Genomic DNA, 27,167 nt, shown 5'->3' on the forward strand with positions numbered 1-27,167 from the left:
TTCTTACTTTATTTGGTTTCCCGTTTGCTTTCTGAAATATCTGTAAATTAAAAAAAAAAAATCTGTAGCCTGCTATTCCTGCAGGACCCCCCCCCCCCACACACACACACACACACACACACACACACCACACACACTTTTCATGTAACGATCTTTTTTGCATTTTGGTGGCATTTTCATCACAATAATAGTGATCATATACATATAGAGGGACTTGGAATAACATGTGTGACACTAAGTATGCATTTTCAATTTGTATTGCAATTAATAATATTTTTAGTGTCTCCAAATAAGATTACAAATTACTTTCATTATCTCATTATACTATCGTCTGTGCTCAGCGTGTGTCTTTTTCCTGCATTCAACGGTACAGCAATGCCCTGAACAGCAGCCTGCGGTGTTTTTTTGACCGCGAATTCCTGCAGCACCCCGGGCTGTGCGATGACGTAATTTTGCCAGTATAAGAAAGGCGCGTTCACGGATTGAATATACTGTACATGAATGAACACGGTGCACGAGCTACACTCTCCCAGACAGGCAGCACACACGCACACACAGACAAACAAACACAAAGTGGCCAACCTCTTATTATTCAAAACATAATTTTGACTATTTGTAGTATCATTTATTTTAGTACAGGTGCTGGTCATATAATTAGAATATCATGAAAAAGTTGATTTATTTCAGTAATTCCATTCAAAAAGTATACATTCATTCCACACAGACTGATATAATTCAAGTGTTTATTTCTTTTAATTTTGATGATTATAACTCACAACTAATGAAAACCCCAAATTCAGTATCTCAGAAAATTAGAATATTACTTAAGACCAATACAAAAAAAGGTTTTTAGAAATGTTGGCCAACTGAAAAGTATGAACATGAAAAGTATGAGCATGTACAGCACTGAATACTTAGTTGGGGCTCCTTTTGCCTGAATTACTGCAGCAATGCGGCGTGGCATGGAGTCGATCAGTCTGTGGCACTGCTCAGGTGTTATGAGAGCCCAGGTTGCTCTGATAGTGGCCTTCAGCTCTTCTACATTGTTGGGTCTGGCGTATCGCATCTTCCTCTTCACAATACCCCATAGATTTTCTATAGGGTTAATTTCAGGCGAGTTTGCTGGCCAATTAAGAACAGGGATACCATGGTCCTTAAACCAGGTACTGGTAGCTTTGGCACTGTGTGCAGGTGCCAAGTCCTGTTGGAAAATGAAATCTGCATCTCCATAAAGTTGGTCAGCAGCAGGAAGCCAGCCTCTTTAGCAACGACCTTTTTGTGTCTTGCCCTCCTTGTGCAAGGTGTCAATGGTCGTCTTTTGGACAGCTGTCAAGTCAGCAGTCTTCCCTGTGATTGTGTAGCCTACAGAACTAGACTGAGGGACCGTTTAAAGGCTTTTGCAGGTGTTATGAGTTAATTAGCTGATTAGAGTGTGGCACCAGGTGTCTTCAGTATTGAACCTTTTCACAATATTCTAATTTTCTGAGATACTGAATTTGGGGTTTTCATTAGTTGTCAGTTCTAATCATCAAAAGTAAAAGAAATAAACACTTGAAATATATCAGTCTGTGTGGAATGAATGTATACATTATACAAGTTTTACTTGAATGGAATTATTGAAATAAATCAACTTTTTCATGATATTCTAATTATATGACCAGCACCTGTATGTGTATTGTGTGCATGTTGGTTTTGCTGTCTGCATCAAGCTTTCTAACCATTACTGCGTACCTAAGTGTACATCACATTTTATATCCACAGACACTGGGCACTACTTTCTGATAATAATACCCATAATAAAGGGTTTATAAGTTGTAACTAAGAGCCATATTAATGATGAAAACAAGATTATTAATAGTTCAGGTCATTATTAAGAATTTCACCAGAAAGAACAGTCCTTTGACCACTTATCTCCTGGAAAAGACTTGCAGAGGATCTGGACCAAAAATCCATTATCAACATTTTCTTAAAATTTACAACTGCCAACTTGATAGATTGTTGTAAATTAAAAAAATTTAGACTTATACTAGAGACCATCTTTTTTTTTTTTTTTAAGATAATTTTTTCGGGGCCTTTATTTCCATAGGACAGATGAAGACATGAAAGGGGAGAGAGAGAGGGGGAATGACACGCAACAAAGGGCCCAAGGCCCCTTCCCTACTCTACCTCCTTACTTCCAGGGCCTTTGCTTGGACCCCACCCAACTTTGAACTCAACCTTCATTCTAATCTCAACTACACACCTGTGAAGTTTCGTGACTGCATCTTGCACAGTTGTGGCGCTATTGCAATGAGAAAATCTGGCCACAGACAGACAAAGAAACACCTTTCAGTACTCAAAACCACCTCTGTGGTAGTCCTGCTACAGTAAGTGTCTCCAGGAACACGTTGTTCCATGATGACACACACAGACTCCCCAGGTAAAAACAATACCAGCGTCACTGTCGCTGTAAAAAATGACTGCATTCTAATTAGGTGAGCTAGTTCCATGGTCCTTGTATCGTGTGTACTGGCTCGCTGGCATCTGCTGCTGGGACACTTAATGGAACTGAGCCATCGTCACCTTTTCTTTTCATGCTATGACAAGTCAAATGTCTGCTGTGAAAAAGGTCTACAGGGCTTTTCATAGAAGATTTCATGATATGTCACAGTAGGAAAACTGCTGAATTCATATACATAGCTGCTTCAGTTCCAGGGTCCTGGTATTGTGCATGCTGACTCGCTGTCAAACTGTCATGGCTTATTGGGACTCTTGAATAAAACAGAGCCATTGTTAATGTTATTAATAACACCTACACACAAGCACCTATACACCCGTGCCCCCCCCCCCCCACAGGTGTTTTCATGTAACATGCCTGACTAGACCCTCAGGACTATGTGGACATGTACAGAGTGTGCTGACCTGACAGCTTATAACTTTATCATAGTTATCAGTATACCAAGTCCATTTCCAGCACAGCTGCTGCACCCAACATCAACCTGAAGAAAGGTCTAATGAAAACACCTGTGAGGGCATACAGGGCTTTAAAAACATTTTAAAACAGAGCACAGTGTTGCAAAGTGGTAACAGCATTAGATAGGCATATATTTAGACGCACAATACTGTCTTTTTGCCAGATGATAGGGGAAGTTTGCACCTGGGAGTGTTGATCCATACACGTTCCCAGAGTGTGCGTGCGTGTGTGTGTGTGTGTGTGTGTGTGTGTGTGTGTGTGTGTGTGTGTGTGTGTGTGTGTGTGTGATTTGGGGCAGCTTAGTCATGTGTTATTGCGTGAGATATCTCCAGTAAGTGTGTTTTCCACAAAAGTAGTTTGGGTTGGCGCCGATACAGCTATGTATGTGTAGACCAATCACTCAGCCAGGCGATCAGTGGGCATATCCTGGTATTGTCCTGCTGAGTGTGTTTGACGGTGTTAGTCTACAGGCACTGAGCTTTGGACAGAGTGATATTCTGCCGTTTTTGACATAACCTGGCGAGGGGAGGGGTCTCAAAGAAAAGCCAGTGGCAGATAGGCGGGGGTACGTTCTTTGCTATATAATAGATTCCAGGGTAGTTGAGCATTCAACCAACTTCTCAGTTGAGCCTAGGTTTGACACAGACCATCACACTGCATCATTATGCCTTGACTGTGTGAGGTCTAAAAGTGCAACATTTGGATTTTCCGATTTTGGATTGTGTTTGCCTTTTCCTTGCAACTCTGTGGATTAACTGGAGCCATGGAGGTAGGACTAACTGGAGTTTGAGAACTAAAGAAAGATTAGTTTTTTAAACAGGCAGTGCACAGCACACAATAATGTGATATTTAGATATGAGGATGATGCTGGTATAGGTGATGGTGATGATAATGGAGGGCATATTAATCTGTGTTTCAGGTGTGTATGTGGAGGTACTTGCGAGAAATTTGGGTTCTCCTGCATCTGACAGGTGAGTGTGACATCAGAGGATGTGCAAATTCTTTTTAGTACTCAAAAGTGACACTGTCTTATAGACAATAAACATGTAAAATGTTTTGCATAAGATCCCCACTTGTCTTTCTACAGTCAGTTCTTATAAGTGTATTATGCGTGTGTCCAGCTTGCGTGGCAGGTATGACCGGGAGATGCAGTCTGTTCGGACGACACCACATCCACACGTTTGACGGTGTTTTGTATGAGTTTCCTGGAGACTGCAGCTACCTGCTGGCTGGAGACTGCAGCCATCGCTCCTTCACACTGCTGGGTGAGTCACACTCAGAAAATTCTATAAAGAAACAAACAGATTTGAATTCTAATTACATCTGATGCTCATCCAGTGCAGCACAGTGGCTTGTGCATAGCCACTGCCTTGGGTTTGATAAAAAACAGTGTATGTACTTGTACTGACATTTGAAATAGCTTACTCATTTATCCTCCCTTTTAATTTTCTTAAGATTCAAAGATCATTACTATAAATTCAGACATCATTGTCAGTCTAAGATTTGATGTTTAAACAAATGTGTGTTTCTATCCCCAGGTGATTTTGTCAATGGCAAAAGAACTGGAGTCACTTTGTTTCTGGGGGACGCCTTTGAGCTGCACCTGTCTGTAGACGGACGGCTTTCACAAGGAGGACAAAGGTTGAGTAATACAATTAAGATAGCATGCAATAATCATAATCTATGTCTGTATTTATGTTGCCTTAATGCAGAGAAACTCACCCCATAGTTTGATTATGATTATGGGAGGCTTAATGTGTATCTCCTTTTTTGCAGACTATCTGTTCCCTATGCATCTCATGCTGTGTTTGTGGGCTCAGAGCTTGGCTTTTATAAGCTCTGGAGTGAGGAGTTTGGCTTCACTGTTACCATTGATAATGCAGCCAACATCGCCTTGACACTGACCAAACACCATGCCAACCGCACCTGTGGCCTCTGTGGCAACTTCAACTCTGTATCAGCTGATGAATATACTGCTCAAGAGGGTAAGATCAGGCGGGCAAATGGTGTCAAAGTCTATAACTGTGTGCGTATGTGGGATATGTGAATGTTGGAGAATGAAACAAGGGAGAGTTCATTCTTAGTGGAATCTAGGAAATGATTTGAGTCACCAGCACTCAGCAACAGGAAGAGTAGCAGGTCAGTACAGGAAAAGATAACAAGGTGAAAGAAAGCAAGAGGAACAGTAGTGGTAGGATGAGATTAAGGAGAAATCTTTCAACTCGTTTATGTGTGTGTTTTCAGGATTTCCGACAGAGGACAGTTATGATTTTGCGAATTCGTGGGCAGTGAAGGGAACTGATCAGTCATGTCGACGTGTCTCAAGTCCCAGCCAGTCCTGTAACAGCACAAAAGAGACCACAGCGGTGAGAGGACAATTTACACACACGTACACATGCTCACATACATGTGTAAGGACATCTGTAAGGATTTCATGGGCTGCCCTGGTGGCCCCAGGGTTAAGGTGCCAACTATGGACCACAACGTCCCCGGTTCACACATCAGCTTGAAAATCATTACCCATCTCTCTCTCCTCATTTCTTTCACCTCTCTTCTTTTATCTATGTAATAAAGGCATAAGATGCCCCCCAAAATCTCATAACTGTGTCAGACATTTTACCTATTATCTTATAATCATGACTATGCAAGTCAAAGTTTTAACTTGTTTCTTCCAATTTTTATTTATTATTAGAAACTTCATCATTTTCGTCCTGGTGCCAATGTGCATATACAGTATGAATGAGTTTCATTAAAAAGGAACAGTTGGTAAACAAACAGATCTGACAGGTCTGAGTGCAGTGCTGTAACATGTATATTATAGTTGTTGTGGGTAGGCTGAAAAATCAGCTAGTTTTAGTGAGAACATTTTATACCACAGGAACACCCAGGTGTGATGAAACCTGTAAAAGCTACATGTTAGCGTGAAACCAACGGATGTCATCAGCATCATGTGATCCATTTCCTTCACTAACTGCAATATATAAACAGTATATGCTGAGATATTTCCTCTGTCTCTGAAGGAAATGGGTGCTCCTTCAGTGTGTAACTGGGCTTTGTTCAGTAACACCCAAAGTCTGACTGAGTTAGAATATTAGTTTAAGAACTTAATACAGTATATCTTCATCTATATATCTAAGTATTTTGTTTTATAATTTCAACTGGTACTTAGTGACTTTTATCTCTTTGTTTGCCTAACTCAGTGGTTACTTTTTCTGCAGGGCCCCCCTTTTGTTGATACAAATATTTTTAATCATGATAACACTAGTAGCTCATCTTAAAACCCACCCAGTGTCATTGTTAGAACCCATCGCCCCTTATTTACTGCTGACAAGACACAACAGCTCATGCATGACAAAACAAGAATACTAATGTTTTCAGTCACAAAGAACTGGGGTCCTGGAATTCCCATTATTTAACCACATCACTCCTTTGAACTTAATCTTGCATGTGTGTGTGTGTGTGTGTGTGTGTGTGTGTGTGTGTGTGAAGATTTTGTCCAGCTGCAGCGTGTTGCAGACGTCTAGCGTGTTTCTGCACTGTGCCCACCTGGTCTCTCCTGAGGCGTTCCTTTTGCTGTGTCAGGAGGAGGCATGTCACTGTAACCAGAGGGAGGAGGAGGACTGTTACTGTCCGTTCCTGTTGGAGTACGCTCGCACGTGCCACGCCCACGGGATACTCCTTCGTGGCTGGCTGGAGGAGAGCCAGTGCTGTAAGTTTTTGTCAGGACAGCACAACTCATTTCACATACGTGAAGAAGGTTCGGGAGACTTTGATGAATTACACAGGAGCATATAATGAATTCTCAATTGAGGAGAGTTTAGGATTACACAGTACAGTGTATGTGCCATCCCAACTTTTGAAGTTCTTCCTGAAGGTGTATTTTTTATTTATTTTTTGATTATGTTTTGGGCATTTTTAGGCCTTTATTTGCTGCATTGAGGAGTAAACCTCTTTATATGGGCGCCCGCTCTACCAACTGAGCTATCCAGGCGCCACCTGAAGGTGTATTTAAAACTCATGCTGGAGGCATTAAGTTTAGCTGAACCTTCAATGTAAACAAAGTTATTTCAGGTGCCTAAAACACAGATGCTAAAGCCTAGTTTAGCCTACCTCTCTCTCTTATGGAAGTATCCAAAAGTGTGGCAGTCCCACCGACCTTCAAAAGGAGACCTGAAACAAAACATTAATTTATCATTCATGAATCTATGGAGGCACAAAGTTGAAGTACTCCTCTGCCTGGAAAGTGTATGAGATTATATGTTGGACACTGACCTGAATGAGACCTGGGGTACCACTGTCTCAACTTACATAGCATGAGTTTGTAAGATGGAAATTCCACCAAAGAAAGTAGTGGTAAGCTATGAAGTCACATTAATGATTTCAATTTGTGTGTTCAGTCCCCAGGTGTCCAATTGGGATGCAGTACAGTGAATGCACCAAGTCCTGCTCTACAACCTGCCATAGTCTCAACATCCAGGAGGTCTGCAAGGAAGAGTGTGTGGATGGCTGTACATGCCCTGGTAACCTCCCACTCACTGTATCTCCTTCTTTCATTCTCTGTTGCTCTGTTACTAGTAGTTGTACTGTAACATGGTGTGTGTTTGTTTCTCAGTGGGTAAGGTTTTGGATGGTATTCGCTGTGTGGAGGTATCTCAGTGTTCCTGTGTGCACATGGGACGACATTTTCCACCAGGATCCACTATCTCTCAGGACTGCAACACCTGGTGAGGGAGCAATATGCATGCTGGAACACATATACAGTAAATACACTAATACAGAAATACTGCTATTTAAAAAATACAAGGCTCCCTGACTAAATTGTCTCTTTCCTGCAGTGTGTGCCGTCACGGTTCCTGGGAATGCACCAATGAAGGCTGCCCTGGTGAGAGAGATGTACAGTAGTAGTCAATGCACTGACTTATACATTCTACTGGTAAATAAAGTGCTAATTTCTGGTGTTATGTCTTCATTGTCTGTGTGTAGGTGAGTGCTTGGTGGTGGGCCAGTCTCACTTCAAGACCTTTGACAACAAGTTCTTCACTTTCACTGGTCACTGTCAGTATCTGCTGGCAAGAGATTGCACAGATAATGGGTTTTCTGTCATTATTGAGAATGTACAGGTAATGGATGTTTGGGATTTTTTTATGTCACTTTCATGCCTCTAGCTGCTTATAATCTACAGTATTTTGGTTGTTGGTATTGTGTTTCAGTGTGCAGATGATCAGGATGCTGTGTGCACACGCTCAGTGACACTCAGCCTGTCCTCTCTGGAGGACATGACAGTGAAGCTGAAGCATGGAGGAATTGTCTCTGTCAACAGCATGGACATCCAGACCCCAATGCATCATGGTATGCTGCTTTGGCACAATAGTGGATCAGATCTACTTTTTATAGACCCTCTAAGCATATTATTCTGTATATGGTATCATACTTATGATAAGGCCTGAAGTAGATCAGAGAAAGTACTGAAAATATTGCACTTTAACCTGTTATATTCTGAAGAGGACAAAACATTGCCTCAAAGATGCAACAAAAACTACAATTTCCATTCTGAAAACAGAGAAGACATCCAGTCAACAGCAGCATATAAACATCAAATAATCTGGAGATTGGTCAACTTTGTGATCATTATTATTAGCAAAATAATTTTAAGTTATTGAAAGGATTGTTAATCGTTTATCATCATATAGATTTCAACTAGTCAGGTCCCTGTGTGTGCAATTTTACAGGCCGCCTGCATATCCAGAGATCTGTGCAGTCTTCTGTGCGTGTAAAGTTTGGAGATGACCTTCATCTGGACTGGGATGGGCGAGGCCGTGTGCTTTTAAAGGTAGAGCAATTTAAATGGGTATATGGATTTTTTTGATAATGGTACATATGGAACAAAAAGATTAGCACACAACTTAACTGAATTCTGTCCACTTCCCCCCAGCTGGGACCACATTGGCAAGGGCAGACTTGCGGTCTCTGTGGTAACTTTAATGGTAACCAAGGTGATGACTTCTTGTCTGGATCTGGTCTAGTCGAGGCGGGTCCTCAGGCGTTTGGCCAGTCATGGAGGATCAACGGAGACTGTGAATCTACCCACAAACATGAGACTGATCCATGTGCCATTAACCCTAAAAGAGGTATACATTTCCGTGCAGATGCACACATACACACATCAGCACAAAAACCACAAAATCATTAACCTCTACTCCCTCCTGCACCTTTTAGTGCATTTTGCAGAAGAGGCATGTTCGGTGATGATGTCAGACGTGTTCAGTCCCTGCCACTATCTGGTGAACCCGGGTCCGTTCCAGCGGTTCTGTCGGTATGATGTGTGTGCGTGTATGAACGGTGAGGAGTGCCTCTGCTCTGCTCTGTCTGCCTACGCAGCTGCCTGCACTGCCAGAGGAGTGCTGCTCAACTGGAGGTCTCCCTCACTCTGTGGTAACTCTCACACTGAACCCATTCACAGCTCATCTATCATATGCACAAACACTAGTAACCATACAAACACATCATTCCATTTTTAGACAGAAAACAGCATTATAGAGCAAAAGCCAAAGTACAATAATGATCTGGGTTAGCCATAGCTCTACGTAGGGGAAGATCAGGATGTCAGCACCACATTTGAATATTTGTATCATCAAGAGTACTGCAACAACAGTACAGTACAACAGTAACAGTTGTTACAAACAACAAAGATCTATCATAATTCTGGGAACGGAAAAGTTGGGTACACTATTTCTTAGAAATAAAAACAGTTTAACTGAGACTAGATCCCTAACCCTACCTGGATTTGATGTTGTCAGAGCTGGAGTGCACTGGAGGCCAGGTATATGAAGCCTGTGGGAATGTGTGCGACCGGACGTGCCGTGCTCTGTCTGGCGCTGAGGCTGGATGTGAGGGGGAGAGGGTGTGTGAGGAGGGCTGCTTTTGTCCTGCTGGAAAGTACCTGAGCGACTCCGGAGAATGTGTGACAGCTGACCTGTGCACCTGCCTGCACGATGGACAGCTTTACCAGCCTAGTGATGTCTACGCGGATCACAGCAGCATCTGGTCAGTGACTGTCAATGTGTGTATTCACAGACTATGCCAATTATGATGTGCTAATGATTATTGTGGTTAATAGATACACGTTCACTTTTTGTGTTGTTCTCGTGTGCCTGTGTGTGTAGCTACTGTGAGAATGGCACCATGCACTGCAGCTCCCCTGAAATGAGTACTTCACTGTCTGACCTCTTCTATGATGATGACACGGCACCATCCAGAGGTACAATTTCAATATTTTACAGGAGCTCTGTTCAATGTCCATGTGTTTTGTGACTTGTATAATTCACTATCAATATGGTGTCTTTCATTTGACCATTTGTTTTTACCATGAGATTTTGCCGCCCTTAAATGCAGCAAACAACTGTGCCAATATAGTATTTCTCTGGTCTGATCACTGTAAATAATCCTGTTAGTTTTACTTGCCAATTAAAGTTAAACTGCTTTATTATCTTTCCTGAGTTCCTTATTCATTTTACATTTTACTGAACTGATCTGTAACATTGGTGTTTGTTTTTGTGTATACAGAGCGCCGGTCAGCCCAGTGTTCTCCTCCCTTAGTCCATACAGAGTGTGATGCAGGAAAAAAAGGCCTTGAGTGTGCCAGAACATGCCAGAATCTGGATCTGCCTTGTGTCAGCCTCGCCTGCATCCCTGGCTGCCTCTGTCCTCCCGGCACAGTAGGTGGTGGTGTCTTATCTTTGTGTGTGTGTTTTAGATAAAGCACCAAACCTCTAAAATAGAACATGCTGATTGATGAGCGGATTGATTTCAGGTACGTCACCGCAGAGACTGCATTGCACCGGAACAGTGTCCCTGTTACCATAACAACAGGCCATATGCATCAGGACAGGCCATCTCCGTGGACTGCAACACCTGGTATAATACTTGTTGCATACATGGTTATGAAGGAGAATACCTGCAATGTGCTCGCTTAACAGGCCTTCTCGTTTACAGTGTGTGTGAGAACAGGAAGTGGCGCTGCACAGAGAAGGCGTGCAATGGTGTGTGCCGCACTGTGGGGGAAGGGCATTACATCACTTTTGATGGCTTCAAATACTCTTTTCCCGGCCTCTGCCAATATGTCCTGGTCCAGGTAAGAGACAGAAATTCAAAAATAACTCCAGGGTTGATTGAACAATAGACTGGTGTCAAAACAGGAAAATGCAACATGCATTTATTTCATTTAATCTCTCTATCCTTTCCCTACTTTTGTCTTTTTCCACTTTCACTAACAATAGGATATGTGTAATGGAGAGGAGGGTTCATTCAGAGTGCTGGTGGAGAATGAGGCCTGTGGAATTGTGGGACATCGCTGTGCAAAAGCTATCACGATCTTCTACCAGGGAGGGTTGATCGTAATGCAACATGGAGAGGTAACACACTCACATACCCATACTAACTCACACACACACACACACACACACACACACACACACACACACACACACACACACACACACACACACACACACACACGTAGCCAGTTATGTGATTTGGTGTGTTATGCACACAAAGTGCCCAGCCCATAGGATTTTCTAAAAAACACCAAATATACTGTTGCAGTGGTGAAAGACATTAGACATGAACATAACTTCTTACATATAACATTACATTGCAAACAAATAACTCTGTGTCCTGTCCCAAATAACATCTGTGACAATAAAGGTCCCCTTCCTATAATGCAACATTTTTTTTTATAATCATACAACCAGAAGGACTCATAAGAAATGAAGAACATTTCACTAAAAAAGTGTAGTCCTTAAATCATCATATAAAAAACAATGACATGAAATGGACTTTGTCTTTAATCACAGCTAAATCACACAGCAAACAATGTGTTTTCTCCTCAGGGAGAGCATTACACCTACCTGTTTCTATCGCCCTATTGTTGTTTTTCATGAAACAATATGGTTGTAATTTAGGTTTGTATGTACTATACATGCATAGTAGCTATGCACCTTTGAGCATGTGCGCAACTTGAACTAGGTATCTGATTAGTCACTTAAAAGCAATAAGCATATAAGATTAATATAGAGAAAAGTGTTTACAGAAGTAGTTAAAATACTTAGTAGTTAAAAAAACACTGTAGCGCCACTTCTGCCCAACACTGCTCTCAATACAAGTTGGATTTAGGGCCGTGACTTATATTTAGCTTTACTCAGTCTTGCAACCAAACTTTTTAGATGCGACCTGTGAGTTTATACATCCATGGCTGGAGTCTTTCTCTCTTATAGGTGAAGATGAAGAGGCCGGTGCTACAGAGCTCACAGGTGGAGATTTTGCAATCTGGTCAGTTTTACACCGTGCTGCTGGGGAAACACATTTCCCTCAGCTGGGACAAGGGAACTCGCCTCCTGGTTCACATCTCAGCCACATACAGGGTACGTATGTATTATGACACTACTTTTGACTGATTGGACCTTGTTGGTTTTATTTACATTTTTTTTTATATTAAACATGTTCTTTTTGTTATACATACATTTTATTGTGTGTAGGGCCGGGTGTGCGGCCTGTGTGGTAACTTTGATGGGAACGTCAACAACGACTTGGTGAGCAGTAACAATCAGCTGGAGGTGGACTCCTCACACTTTGGGAACTCGTGGAAGGTTATTCCCAGCTGTGCCGATGTAACAGAGGTAAAGTCTGCTCTTAGATTAAAGGGTCAGTTCGCTCAAATTACAAAATAACATATTTCCTCTCTAGCTTTGGTTTCAGGACAATTTAGGGCCAGCTCTTTTAATATGACTGGCTTAGAAGTGCCCCAGATCTGGCTGCGAGAACAGAACCATGTATGGAACATACATGGTTCTGTTCTCGCAGCCAGATCTGGGGCACTTTAGGACCATGGAATTTTGTTGTTTGTGGGCAAGTATAAGTATACCAGATGGGCTGTCAATGGGCAGACTACATGTTTACCGTGATGGATGACTTACCTCAGGCAAGTCTGTGCGAGTTGAGTTTTGTACCATACTGACTAACTAAAATGTAATGGTTGCCTGGAAGGTTTGAAATCAACCTTAAAATGTAAATTATGCTTTGGAAATAGGTTTGCCATCACGTAAAGTATGCATGATTTGTAGTTAATGTTCTGAGAAATACAAAAACACTAGTTTGATTCTTAAATGACTAACTATTACATTTGTAGTATAGGATGAGATGTAGATACTGTCGCACTAAATTTGTGTGTTCTTCTGTGTATAGATACCCGCGCCTTGCAGCCATAACATTGTCAAGCTGGTAACGGTGGAGCAGTCATGTCGTGTGATCACTGGTCCTCTCTTCAGAGAATGTAACAGCCAGGTGAGTGTATTTACAGACACATTATATATCCCACGACACCACATGCATTGTTCGGTTTATGCACTTGGTCTTTCTTAACATGTGTATTGTGTATATGTGTTTCTAGGTGGATGCAGAGCCCTATGTAGAGATGTGTGTGGAGGCAGCATGCTCTTGTCCCTCAGTGGGCGACTGTGCGTGTTTCTGTGATGTCATCGCGGCCTACACTCAGGCCTGTTCAGAGAGGGGTGTATCCATCAGCTGGAGATCCAATGATCTTTGCCGTGAGTGTGAAGAATGTCTCCATTGCTCCAGACATTTATCCTTTCCATCAGTTATTTTCTGCCTGAATTATACTTTGTTGTCAGGAAAATACATCATGGCTGCTCGATCAAGCTAAACCAATTAGCAGTGTCTTCTAAGCTGTCAAAATCAAGTGGCAGAAAAACAAAACAAAATAATAATTAAAGAATTCTGTCTAAGACACAAGTTAACTCCCATGCAGCTCTTCTCCTTTTTTAGATCAACTTAACAACATAGCACAGTCACCACACCATTACTTTTCAGTATAGCTATTGTTACCCCACATAACACCTTTTGTGTTATTAACTAGAGTTAACACTTTTGTAGTTATTTTATCTGAATGGATAGTTAACCTGAATTTCTTCCGATAAGGATTTGTACTCTAATATTAGATGTGATGTAATTATCTTGTTTTTCTACATTACTGAATACTTTATTATGCAGGTCAGAGATCATATTTATCTTGAAGATAGAGACCTATGTAGTTAGGAATGGTCAAAAGCAGAGATCACATTGCGTCGCATGGTTAATAAAACTCTGTAATTTAACTTTTGTCACCTTAGCCATAAGCTGTGAGGAGCTGAACCCCAAGAGCCCAGGTGTAGGGGAGGAGTTATGCCAGTGGAGGTATAACACTTGTGGCCCTGCCTGTCCGATCACCTGCCAGCACCCAGATCCCCTGCACTGTTCACTCTCATGTGTGGAAGGTTGCCATGCCTACTGCCCCCCAGGTGCCAAAAATACTGGACATACAGATTCTTACAAATGCAAATATATTTTAAGCATGCAAAATGTTAATACAATATACAAATAATTGGATATATTTATGTATAAATATGCAAATAGTGTAGGTGAGTTTCAGCCTTTTTTCTTCTTAGGCCAACTACTGGATGAGGTGGCAATGCGTTGTGTAGATCCCTCTCAGTGTCAGGTGTGTATCCATGAGGGTCAGAGAATTTCCCACGGCAACAAGGTCATCCTGAACCACAATGACCCCGACCACTGCAAGATATGGTAATCCTGCATTAGAACACTCTGCAACAAGTCTGCATATTTTCTGGTAATTATGGCTTTGTAATTTGATTCTTTGCACTTTTTAAGATGCTTTGTTTTTCTTTTCTAAAGTCACTGTGACAACAACACACTAAGCTGTGAAGTTTGTGCCTCCTCTGCCATGTTCACGACTCCCACTCCAACACCTGCATATGCCACCTTCACGACCCTGCCCTTCACTACCTTGATGCCCGAGGGCACGTGTGACCGCGCCATGGATCTGGCATTCCTATTGGATGGTTCAGAAGCCCTGAGTGAAAACGAATTTCAGGCAACCAAAGACTTTATACTGGGAGTGGTTGAACGATTCCGCATGGGCTCAGCTCACACCCGAGCCACAGTGCTGCTATACCACTCTGGAGTCAAAACATATGACCTGCAGGTAGATAAACATATATTGGACGTATGTGACACAGCAAAAAATTGTTTATCGGCACAAATATTCAGTGCTGGATTAAGAATTCTGTGGAATAACAATTCATTAGTCACTCAAATTTCGCCCAGAAATCAGCTGCTTTGCTGACTCACGGAAACGGAATGTCATCATAAATGTCTACGCCTGGTTACTTGATCTTCCTGTTTTGTTTTCCTCATTTATGCCCGTAGGTTCAGAAGTGGCTGTTTAAGAAGACTGTGCATGATCTGCATTACACAGGAGGAGATGCAGCCTTCTTGGATGAGGCTGTCAAGTATCTAGTTATCAACATCTATGACAAAAACAAACGTGACAATGCTGGCCGCATTGCCATCATCTTGACTGCTAGTGCCAACCCTCGCCCTGTCCGTGCCATGGTCAAGATGCTCCGCAGGAAAGCCATCACCACCCTGACAGTGGCACTGGGTCCTGGGGTAAACATGGAGCAGATTAATGACATCACCAAGGCCAACCCAGAAAACAGGGCCTATGTGCTGAGTAGTACAGGTGAGCTGCCTGATCGTCTGTTAGAGCTGAATGATTACCTCTGTACCTTGGGGATGGAGCCTGAGGTGGTGAAACCTCCAACGCCAAAGTCCACTTTGGGTAAAGCTCGGCAGGGCACAACCACCACAACCCTGGCTCCTCGCCTGGAGCCCAACCCCACACAACATCTCCCCAACACTCCTACATCCACCTCCCCCTCTGGCCTGTCTCCCCTCACCACGTTGCCATCTTCCATCTCTCCAGCCAAAGATGTGACTTTCATCCTGGAAGGCTCTGATGCAGTCGGCGAGGTCAACTTTACCAAGTCGCTCCTCTTCCTGGAGGAAGTGATCTCACAGCTGATGGAGGAGGAGGAGGAGGTCATTCGTATTACTGTGATCCAGTACTCAGTAACTGTCACTGTGGAGATCCATCGGTGGGAGTTGAGGGGGCAGAGGACCCTGCTGCGGCAACGACTGAGGGAGATCCGTTGGAGGGGTGGAAGTAAGACGAACACAGGCGCAGCTGTCACTACAACTTTTCAAGAAATGGCTACGGTCCAGCCTTCACGCGGCCCCACCCCTCCTCAGCTGGTCTTCCTTGTGACAGAAAACCCGCCAACTGACACAGTAACTCGCCCGCCATCTACGAGCACCCACACACAAGTGTATCCAATTGGTGTTGGATCAAAAATACGTGAGATTGACTTGCTATCATTAAGCTTCCCTCAACGCCCGCTGATTGTTGATGACTACGACCGTCTGACGACCCTGGTAGATCGTGTAGTCAATATCACACGCACCACAGTCAGGCCTCGCTCTCCTACACTGCCACCCTTGGTCCTCCCAACACTCGCTAGCCTTCCAACCTCAGGTACAGAAGACACATTTGTTTCAATCATTCACTCCATAAGGAGTCCTTAGCTTGTGTTAATTTGTGAGCATATCTTTACACAGTGCCATGTAAGAAGCCTGTGGATGTGTTGTTCCTGTTGAAGGCCGGAGAGCAGTTTGAGGACATGAAGACATTTGTCAAAGCTTTCATCAATAATGCTGACATAGGTAAGTGTGACCCAGCCCCCAAATACCCTACTACATTTTTAATGTAATGTGCACTGCATTTCACTGATGTGTAGTTTTGTTATTACTTCTACCTGTCTTCAATTTGTCTGTCTTTCACGATGATATTTCAAAATCTTTCACGTTTCACTTCTTACGTTTTCATGACATTTAGGGGGCAGATAAGCTTTGGGAAAAGAATGCTACATTTACATTTGGATAATTTTTAAGTGTTGTGTCGTCACCCAGTGTTTTCTAGTCATTTATTTAGATAGTGGGTAACCAATGAGGGACAGAGAGAAGAGGAGACATGTTTATATGGGCTAACATGTTTCAAAGGTGTGCACTTGAGAACATTTTGAGGATTTCTATAAAACTATAACTAACCATTAAGGTACACGTAAATCACTAATGTGTATTTAAGTAACCAGGTTGTAGATCTCCCTCCAGCGCATTTCTACAGTGATTTAACTTGTTTATTTATGCAGGGCTGAATGGCACTCAGGTAAGTGTGGTTCAGTATGGAGACACCAACACAGCAGATCTCACCTGGAAGGATGAACAGAGCAAATCTCACCTGATGAACCTTGTGGACAGTATACCAAGCAGGACCACTGCTGCCCCCGCACTAGGTATTGGATATATAAACTAATATGTGCACACACATTAAAGCAGACACACACACGCTGACTGCTCTGTCTGTCTACAGGGTCTGCACTGCGATTCGCTGTGCAGACAGCCATCTCGCCAGTCATCGGTGGAAGAGTCGGCGTAGCCAAGGCTGTGGTGATGCTGGTGACTGACAAATCCGCTGATGATGTCAAAGAAGCTGCTAATGAGGCACTGGCAGCAGGTAATTAAATCACTGTTTCCATTCTCCATCTTCCTCTGTCACAGATCTGGTTTAGTTTCACTGATCAGAGTCTCTTCCCTCAGGTGTGTCAGTGTTCCCCATCGGGGTGGGACCAGGCTATGACAGGAGTGAGCTTAGCGTGCTTGGTCACCATGGCAACCAAGACAACACTCTGCACTTGAACAGCATGGATCAATTACTGATGTTGCTGACTCTAGATCATGGTTACACAGAGAGAATCTGCAGAGGTGCTCACACACACAAACACACACACACACACACACACACACACACACACACACACACACACACACACACACACACACACACACACACACACACACTCAGTTTAATTTTTCCAGGTAAAAATAATTACTACTAAATACCAAAGAGTATAGTTTTAATAATAATACATTATAATGATGGTGTTTGAACATAATGATGATATTGGTTATTTTCTTTGTTTCTCAGCTGGTCCACCAGGACTGTGTGTTGATGATAATGGAAATGAGAGAAAGGTGAGTAGTGTCTGCTGATGTTGACTATAAATTAGAATAGTACGGCGACCTTTTACAGCCATTACAGCACTACTAGTAATGAATTGTTCATGTGTTTCAGCCTGGTGAGTCATGGCTGCTGGAGGACGGCTGCCACTCTCTCCTGTGCCACCCCAGTGGCGCAGTGACAGTACAAAACCACAAAGTCAGCTGTGACAGACTGGAGCCGCCGGCCTGCAGAAACAACATGCCACCTGTCCAAGTCCAGGAGACCTGTGGCTGCCACTGGGAATGCCCTTGTATGTGCATCACATTTAACCCATCTATATAAAGTGCACTTCATTTCCCACATGGGCTGTTAACAATGAGTGCTGGAGACTTGCATTCCAGTCTATTTATACTGACTGACATGTTTCTGGCTCAGGTTCAATCACTCTCTTCCTTCTTCGTGTGTGTGTGTGTGTGTGTGTGTGTGTGTGTGTGTGTGTGTGTGTGTGTGTGTGTGTGTGTGTGTGTGTGTGTGTGTGTGTTGACAGGCATGTGTATGGGCAGCTCCACCAATCATGTGGTTAGGTTTGACGGCTTGGCACTGAGGCTGGATGGGGAGGGTTTGTGCTCCTATACACTTCTCACTGTCAGCAGAGGCACCAAGGAAGGGTCAGAGGTCAAACTCCACACTGGGCCTTGTCAAGACTCAGCGAATTACAACCAGGTCTGCTTGAAAGCCATGGAGGTTAACCACGGAGCGCATAAAGTGCTGCTGAAGGATGATATGACTGTAAGCTATGTGATTGTTGCCTCCACTCTGAAATTGATGATTATATGTGAGTCTATGAAGGGTTATTTATTAACTAATGTGTTTGTTCAAGCAGGCAGTGATCGATAGGGAAGAACTTGCACTGCCGTGGCGGTTCGCTGGCCTAGAGCTGGTGCGTTATGGAGGAGTGATGCTGCAGCTTAAGTCAGACCACGGCTACGTCCTGACTTTCACTCCTCAGAGCAACGAGTTTACCATCAGACTGCTCAGCTCCCCCACCACAGGCCACACAGCTGGACTCTGCGGTAACATACATATATTCAAAAGTGTAAAAAAAGTCAGCCCTGTTTGTCTCTCTTTATTAGCTTCTAGCGCAACTGTAACACATTGCTCTGACCTCCATTTTCTCTCTGTATAGGTGCCTGTGGGGAGGAAAAGTTTAACATCCTATCTTTGCGTAATGGCAGCTCAACCGCTGACCAGCCAGCATTCATCTCAGACTGGACTGTGGCTGTAGATGACGGCGTGTGTCTGCCAAAGCGGAAGGCAGTGTGTGTGTCTGGAGCAGCGATGGGATGTCAGGCCCTACGTTCTGAGGTGTTTGAACCATGCCATGCGCATATTCCTGTCCAGGTCTTCCTTGCCAAGTGTGAGGAGCAGGCATGTGAGGAGTCAGATGTGTGTGAGCTCATTTCTGCCTATGCACGCCTGTGTAGACAGAGTGGTGTGTGTGTGGACTGGAGGAGCCCCCACCTCTGCCGTAAGTTAGTTTTTGATATGTGGAAGTGTACACGTTTCAATATAGAGGATGACGTTTAACACCCAGTCTGAGCCTTAGCCTAAACTTCAGCTTGATCTGTGTGTTACAGCATTACAGTGTCCCAGCTCCATGGAGTATGATGCATGTTGGACAGGGTGTGTAGAGGATTGTGGTAGCACAAAGATGTTGCGAGGCGACTGGTCGGTTGCCAGGGGTAACGAGTCATCCTGTATGGACACACCTACTGAGGGCTGTTTCTGTACTGGAGGGACAGTTTTGAATCACGGACGGTGTGTATCACCAGAAGCATGCGGTCAGTGTGCTGACCATCATGGACACACGTATACGGTAAGACACATGGGAAGATACGAAAAATATGAGTAAATGTGTGAGGGAATGATTCAAAACCCAGTTTAACTTCTTAATTACAGAAACACATGCTGATAGAATTGGATGGTGCAAACATTGGAGTATTCACCAATCAAGTATTATGTGGGCGCCCTCTAGTGTTTATTTCTGATACAACCAATACAAATGAACATGTTTTGATTTGTTTGTACAGTACATGCAGAGTTGGGTACCAGATGAGAACCCATGTTTGATTTGCATGTGTTTGGACCAACAACACATCAACTGCACTGCCCGGCCCTGCAATGACATCAAAGGCAAGCACCCCTTCTATTACTGCGGCTTATGCTTATACAGCAGAATCTGGTTTTGCTAAAAATATATATATATATATATATATATATATATATATATGTATATATATATATATGTATATATATATATGTATATATATATATATATATATATATATATATATATATATATATATATATATATATATACACACATATATATTACCAGTAGTGCATGGCTGGTTTAGATGTAACACTTTAATAATGATTCATCTTCCTTTTTGTTTGTTCTTTTTTGTGTCTAACTGGCTACTGGGGAGGGGGGGATATGGGATGAAACCACAAAAGGACATTTGTTTTGAAGAATTGTTCATTCTGAAAACACAAAATGGAGACTTATATTGTACTATGTTGCAAATATTGTTTGAACGCTGTATCCAATACATGAAAATAATAATAATAATAATGATTAATCTGTATGTGTGTGTAGCTCCAGTATGTGGCACCTGTGAGATGCTGAGAGAGAAGAGAGAGTCTAAGTGCTGCCCAGAGTACGAGTGTGGTATGTTAAAAACAACATGTAGCATAACATTTCTATTTCGAGATCCAATATTATAGCAGCCTCAAATGAGAGTGGGCAGAACAGACTTGTCTGTGTTTAATATAATATAATATGTATGTATGAAACTAGGTCTGATTTGCACCTAGAATAGATATTGGAAGGTTGGTGCTGAACGCCAGAATATATTGCTCACACAACAGAGCCCTAATGCAACAACATTAAGTTCAGTGTAATTTGTTGCGACAAACGAATACACCTCTACCACCTTTATGTTAAAAAGCTAATAAAATAAACATCTTAAATCATTAATTCAAATTTGGCTGAACATTTTGTCTTTATTTATCAGGCACTTGCATTTCAGAGTGTATATCTCGCCCGACTTTAACAGACTGCTTCACTCTGTGACTTTTCAGTGTGTGACCTGGTGACTTGCAACTTGCCTGAAGTGCCCCGCTGTGAGGACGGTCAGACTGTGGTTCTGAAAAATCCTGGGGAATGTCAACCTATTCACGAGTGCGGTATGTCATGTAGACATTCTCTGTTATGTTCGAGCTCATGCTTTTCTCTGGCACACATACAGACATGAAACAAGAGCACACATCCATGTAATCTCTTTTCCCCCTCGCAGTCTGCAAAAAGGAAGAGTGTGCTCTTCAAGCTCCCCCCGCTTGTCCCTCACATCGCCAACTGTCAGTGAAAGACACAAAGTGCTGCGACATGTTTGAATGTGTGTGCAACTGCCACAACTACACCCACACCTGCCCTGCTGGATTCATCACATCCTCCTCTACCAACGACTGTGGTTGCACAGAAACCAACTGCCTACCAGACAAGGTGTGTATGGAATATGTGTTTGTTTAAATGCATCAGTTTCCATTTCTGTGAGTGTTTAAACTATCATGTTTTAATATTGTGTGTCTCTCCAGGTATGTGTGGTCGGTGGCGTTGTTCACCCAGTGGGGAGTGAATGGGAGGAAAGATGCGAGAAGTGCAGTTGCACCCAGCTACAGGACAAAGACACATCACTGCACATTGCTCAGTGTACACCGCCTGTGTGTGATCGAACCTGTCCTCAGGTGGGACACACACACACACACACACACACACACACACACACACACACACACACACATACCAAACATACATGTTTGCATTATGCTTCTATAACCATTAATCTATATATATTTATTATTATATATTTCAGGGCTCCTCATACACTCCATCAAAAGGAGAGTGCTGTGGAAAGTGCACACCGAACAGCTGTGTGGAATCAACAGGAGAGATGCGCGGGGACACACTGATTAGAGGAAACCTCAGACGTGTATGTGTGCAGAGAAATCATACATGCCTGAACAATATAGGCAACAAATTCTTAGCAATTATTATTTTCCTGTGATCATCAATAGCACTCTTTGTAGGGTATAATGTGTAGAATTTCATATTCAGCGTAATGTCTTTTTTATAACCCCTTGCTTAGGAAATACATTTCTGGCTGTATGTACAGAAAAAGTATATATTGTTATTGCAGCTTTTTATCTCCTCTCTTATATGATTTTAAACTAATATCTGTGTCTGTTTATAGGTGGGAGAGGTATGGCAGTCTCCACATGATAAATGTGTTTTACATCAGTGTGTGAAAGTGAAAGACGAGGTGTTCATCTCTGCAACAAACGTAAGCTGCTCTGTTATGGACACTCCATCCTGCCCGCTGGGAACCGAGTTACGCTGCAACACCCAGGATTGCTGCCCCCGCTGCCACTGCAGTAAACACACATTCATATGCATTTACACACTTAGGAAAACATAAAGAGACACACCATTTGGTACAGCAGGATGACATTATGAGTTAGGAGATCGCCCTTCAACTAGCAGGCATGATTTTAAATGCTTGAATTATCAAGCTTTCACCCTACTAACAGTACATACTAAGTTGCAGTCGCAGTGTCTGTCCACCAGATGGCTCTCTCACATTGGTGTCCTCCCAGAGCCAGTTATCCTCACCAGACCTTACCTCTGTTTAATGAATGCCAATTACATTTTTTTGTGCTTTTCTCTCCACAGCTCCAATGGATGCCTGTGTCCTCAACAACACTATGATAGGAGTAAGTCGCGCAGAAAAGTAGCACTCTTCTATCATGTTAGAATGTTTTGAATAGTTCCTTCAGTGCTCCATCTGTGTGTGCTTGTGCAGGCAGGGGAGAGGCTGATGGTGGACGTGTGTACACACTGTGAGTGTATGGTGGAGGACGGTGCCGTGAGGAAATACAGACTGTCCTGCAGGAGAATCAGCTGCCCCACTTGCCCGATGGTAACTGTCGTCCCTTCATTATTATTTTTTTATTATCACCATTGTTTTTGGTCATCATTATCATCATCATCATCATCATGACGTACCAATAACTTCCAACGTCCATCATTTCCATCAAAGATTTCCTAATCCACTGACCACATTCCATCCCTACTCATCAAATTGTGGCCACATCGTTTTCCGTGATTCACTCCGTTCACAGAGGTAAGTAGTGCAATATTTATTTGCACAAAAGGGTCCAGGCAAATGTATGTCTTCGAAGTACTGTCCTTCTGATGTTTTCCGAAATGAACTAACATGCAGTACTATTAACCACAATGTTTTCAGGGTTACACTTTGCAGAAGGAGGAAGATGCTTGCTGTGGTCGATGTGTTCCTACTGCCTGCTTTATGCAAAGGCCAGATGGAAAACTGATCAGTCTGCAGGTAGGTGCTTAGCAGAAAAGACAATGCTTTGCTCATGAACCCTTTCACACACACATTTGCTGTTGCAGGGAAAGTTGGTAATGATGATTTTTATATATTTTGATATATATATATATATATATATATATATATATATATATATATATATATATATATATAAAAATAAAAACAGACAGTCTAATAAAGTTTGTCTATATTAGAAATGCAATATGTTGTCTTCATTTGTTTACTTCAGTACATTTTTATGGAGAGAACTGTTTTTTTTTAGCAGCATAAACACTGTATGTACGTGTGTGTGCCTCTCTCCCTCCAGGTGAACACCACTAGCGAGGATGGTTGCAACCTGTATATCTGTAGTGTAAACAGTAAAGGGGATCTTGTCCTGCAAACCAAAGTGACCACCTGCCCTCCTTTTAACCGCCAAACTTGCCTGGACCAGGGGGTACGACCGCTACACAATCTGCCCTTCATCCATCTCCCAGTATTCCCTGCTCGATGGTGTTTTTTGCCTCCAGCGGCGCCTTCCAGGCAGCTAACCCTAACCTTAACCCTAAACATAACCATTGCCATGCTGCCTGGGAGGAGACGTTGGGGGCAAAAAACACCAAAGACCGTATTCCCTCTCCTGTGTCTGCCATAAATTTGTATTGAATGTTTCTGTCCTGATTGCTTTCAGGGGAAAGTCAGCCAGATTGGAAAAACCTGCTGTGAGATGTGTAAGTAGCGCTGTGCCATCTGCAAGACTTTTACACTATTTTGAAAAATTTGGATGCTCTGATTTTAATAAGAGTGCGTACATGTGTGAAGGTACGGAGCCAGAGTGTCGGAGGACAGTAGGAACGCTTAACTTCATCAAAGTGGATGATTGCCAATCAGAAAACCAGATAGAATTGCACTACTGTGAGGTAAGAGACCACACACACACACACACACACACACACACACACACACACACACACACACACACACAGGATGATTAATACTTTTCCTTCCTAGGATTAGCCTGCAAAGTTCAATGAAATCATACTGTAACACCGTCCCTCACCATTCCAACCTTTCTGTCTCTCCCTGTGGTGCTGTCCATCTGTCCGTCTGTCTGTCTGTCTGTCAGGGCAAATGTCGCAGTAAGTCCATGTACTCCCTGGAGAGGGATGCTGTGGAGCAGGAGTGTGTGTGCTGTGCGGCTGTGGAGACGGAGCCACTCAGCGTTCCCATCATGTGTGCCAACGGCACTCGTACCCACCAGACTGTCCTGTCTGTCACTGCATGCGACTGTATGTCCAAACACTGTACCTAGAGAAAAAGAGAGAGTGAGAGAGAACGAGAGAGAGTTTATAAATGTAGACGGTATGTGTGTATTCAAGTAAAATGTACCCATTTAAAAAATAACAACACAAATAACAATAAAACAAACCTGCCAGTTTCTGTAAGCCCTACTTTTTTATCTGCATTTTGTTGTAATCTGAATATTCTTATTGAAATGTATGGGTTTGTCGAGATTGATGTTTGTTGTTTAGATGTTTGAATATTTTAAAAGTGATAACAGATTTTCTTCAGGTTTTTGAGATTGGCTAACAATTCTAAAAACAAAAAAGTTGATCAATGTTGAATCAATTTATCACATTTTTTCAAGTAAACTAAACAAAATACCAGTGGGGGAACCAGTGGCAGATCTAGAAAATTTGACATAGGGTGGCAAAAGGTCTTGGCAGGGTGGCATTGGAAGATGCTATACAGAAACCTCATATGTAAATGGCTTGTGTGGCAAATAGAGGAAAAACTGTAAAACTGCATAACATAATTCTATCATTTGTTTGACCTTTTGATTGATCATAATTACTGATATAGTAAGACAAATAGAAATGTGAAGAATGTGTCTTATTTTATCAGTAATTATGATCAGATGATTATGATCGGGCAGTTTGACAGGCGACGCAACAAGCGGGTGCAATCTTGTGACTATGCTAATTTAGCTAACTTTAGCTATCAACAATAACAGATCGTGGTTAGGAAAATACTAGGATTGCCACTTTTTGTTATAAATGGACCTGTGATTAGGGATATATGATACCACAGTCAGCTGATCTGGATCAGTTGGACGGCAGGGATACAGTAGTGCACAGAATCCCCATGGTTACCATTCATTGATCGCCTGGCGTTTAATCGCGGAGCGTTGTCCTTCACATAAGGAGCGAAATCCACGCGACTACGCAGGTGAAATGTCGCTCCCCGTGTGAAAAGCCCTTTATTCCCAAAATGGGGAAATTCTCACTGTTCTGTTCTCACTGGGATAGCTTCATAGTTTGCTTCCTTTACGACAACTTTTAACATGTACAAGATAAACATGAGCAGGGGCCAAACAGCTTTTCAAATCCAACATAAAAAGTATTGGACAGTTTGAATAAAAGTACAAAAAAAAATGTTTTATTGTGGTAAATGCACATCTTAAATAATCGGTAGTTGCTGAGCGCACATGGTTATTGGAGTTAGAGAAAATGGCGTCCCAACTGGCGCATACTTGTGTGTACTGCTATTGTGCAAAGACATCCATCGTTTTCCTTTCCATATTTCGTAGAGTGTTCTTTCTTTGCCATATTTTAGGAATCATCAGAAATTATACATTCATACTGTATATTCAAACATAAACAAACTGGTATCGCATAGCAACAATAGAATAAAAGGAAAATGGAAATAGAATAGAATCAATTACCATTTGGATTGAAAACATAAGAATACATGTTGTTGTTGTTGTCATAACGACACACTATGAATACTGGGACCCAACTTTAGTTTTGACACAAATTCACTCAGAGAGCAGTTTGTATCAGAGAGTCATTTGACTGTGACAATCCAAAGGTGCACATTGCAACAAGAGAAAAGACACTGGTCCAGCAGAATACAAAGTTGGAAAACATGGAATTCCACTCCAGAGAGATTGAACCGCAAATGAATTTCTATCTCAGTTCACTTGAAGAACAAGTACGGCGTGAACTGAAGGACAGCAAGGCGAGGCTCACCCAATGTGAATCTGAGGGAAGAGTTCATCTGATAATCCGAGAGGACTTGTTGGCCAATCTCCTCGATCAGCTCCAACAACAGAGAGAGGGCAGCACTTTGAGCCATGACAAAAAGCTGATGCAGAGGGAGATGTGTGACTCGAAAGTTCAGCTGGCTGAACGTGTCCACTCCCCACCCAGGGAAACAGAGTATCTGAAATCCCAGCTGGGAAAAATCAGCAACAGGCTGCGAAAAGCCCAAAAAGATCTTGACCTGCAGTACTTCATTACTGAAGACCTCAAAGTCGAATTGGAGCAGATGAAGGGAGAGAAGGAGGCCCTTAAAAATAATGTGGAAACCCAGAAGATCGAGCTTCGTGAAGAGAGACAGATGCTCGCGGTAGGTAAGACCACCAACGTGACGTTGGAGAGCTATCTGGAGATTGAGAGGGCTCAAGCTCAGAAGCTGAAGAATACATTGAGCAAGATGGAGGAAGCTCTCCGAAAACAGGACGAGGAGGCAAAGGAGATACTGGAAAGATCCCAGGCTTCCCATAGAGCCCAGCTGGATGAGGCTCTGGCTGAACGTGTCCACTCCTCATCCAGGGAAACAGAGTATCTGAAAACCCAGCTGGGAAAATTCAGCAACAGACTGCGAAAAGCCCAGAAAGATCTCGACCTGCAGTACTTCATTACTGAAGACCTGAAAGTCGAATTGGAGCAGATGAAGGGAGAGAATGAGGCCCTTAAAAACAATGTGGAGACTCAGAAGATTGAGCTTT

At 42.7% G+C, this 27,167-nt stretch overlaps 1 protein-coding gene across 1 annotated transcript; it reads left to right on the top strand.

Moving 5' to 3' along the window:
- Positions 1-3,553: 3,553 nt before the first annotated feature.
- vwf (von Willebrand factor) lies at positions 3,554-24,814 on the top strand. Its single transcript, XM_078256903.1, has 53 exons — positions 3,554-3,722; positions 3,873-3,924; positions 4,075-4,218; positions 4,492-4,594; positions 4,730-4,938; positions 5,198-5,319; positions 6,443-6,662; positions 7,351-7,473; positions 7,566-7,677; positions 7,789-7,835; positions 7,937-8,073; positions 8,164-8,302; positions 8,683-8,783; positions 8,886-9,081; positions 9,170-9,385; positions 9,751-9,997; positions 10,117-10,211; positions 10,517-10,668; positions 10,764-10,867; positions 10,946-11,084; positions 11,230-11,364; positions 12,226-12,372; positions 12,487-12,627; positions 13,193-13,291; positions 13,398-13,554; positions 14,137-14,304; positions 14,452-14,587; positions 14,699-15,008; positions 15,233-16,400; positions 16,484-16,588; positions 17,074-17,217; positions 17,295-17,438; positions 17,522-17,686; positions 17,910-17,956; positions 18,057-18,234; positions 18,472-18,713; positions 18,808-18,997; positions 19,111-19,452; positions 19,562-19,800; positions 20,015-20,117; positions 20,584-20,655; positions 21,069-21,173; positions 21,284-21,489; positions 21,582-21,731; positions 21,860-21,976; positions 22,238-22,418; positions 22,717-22,757; positions 22,847-22,963; positions 23,291-23,389; positions 23,703-23,831; positions 24,066-24,105; positions 24,197-24,294; positions 24,501-24,814. Exons 1-53 carry the CDS (start codon positions 3,717-3,719, stop codon positions 24,684-24,686), a joined length of 8,565 nt encoding a protein of 2,854 aa, XP_078113029.1. The 5' UTR covers positions 3,554-3,716; the 3' UTR covers positions 24,687-24,814.
- Positions 24,815-27,167: the final 2,353 nt, after the last annotated feature.

The sequence above is a fragment of the Sander vitreus genome, chromosome 8 (assembly GCF_031162955.1).
Source record: "Sander vitreus isolate 19-12246 chromosome 8, sanVit1, whole genome shotgun sequence".
Lineage (NCBI taxonomy): Eukaryota > Metazoa > Chordata > Actinopteri > Perciformes > Percidae > Sander > Sander vitreus.

Coding starts and splice junctions, on each gene's coding strand:
- vwf (XM_078256903.1), top strand. Junction 8,303..8,682: donor CCAGACCCCAATGCATCATG/GTATGCTGCTTT, acceptor GCAATTTTACAG/GCCGCCTGCATATCCAGAGA. Junction 10,868..10,945: donor TCCGTGGACTGCAACACCTG/GTATAATACTTG, acceptor TCTCGTTTACAG/TGTGTGTGAGAACAGGAAGT.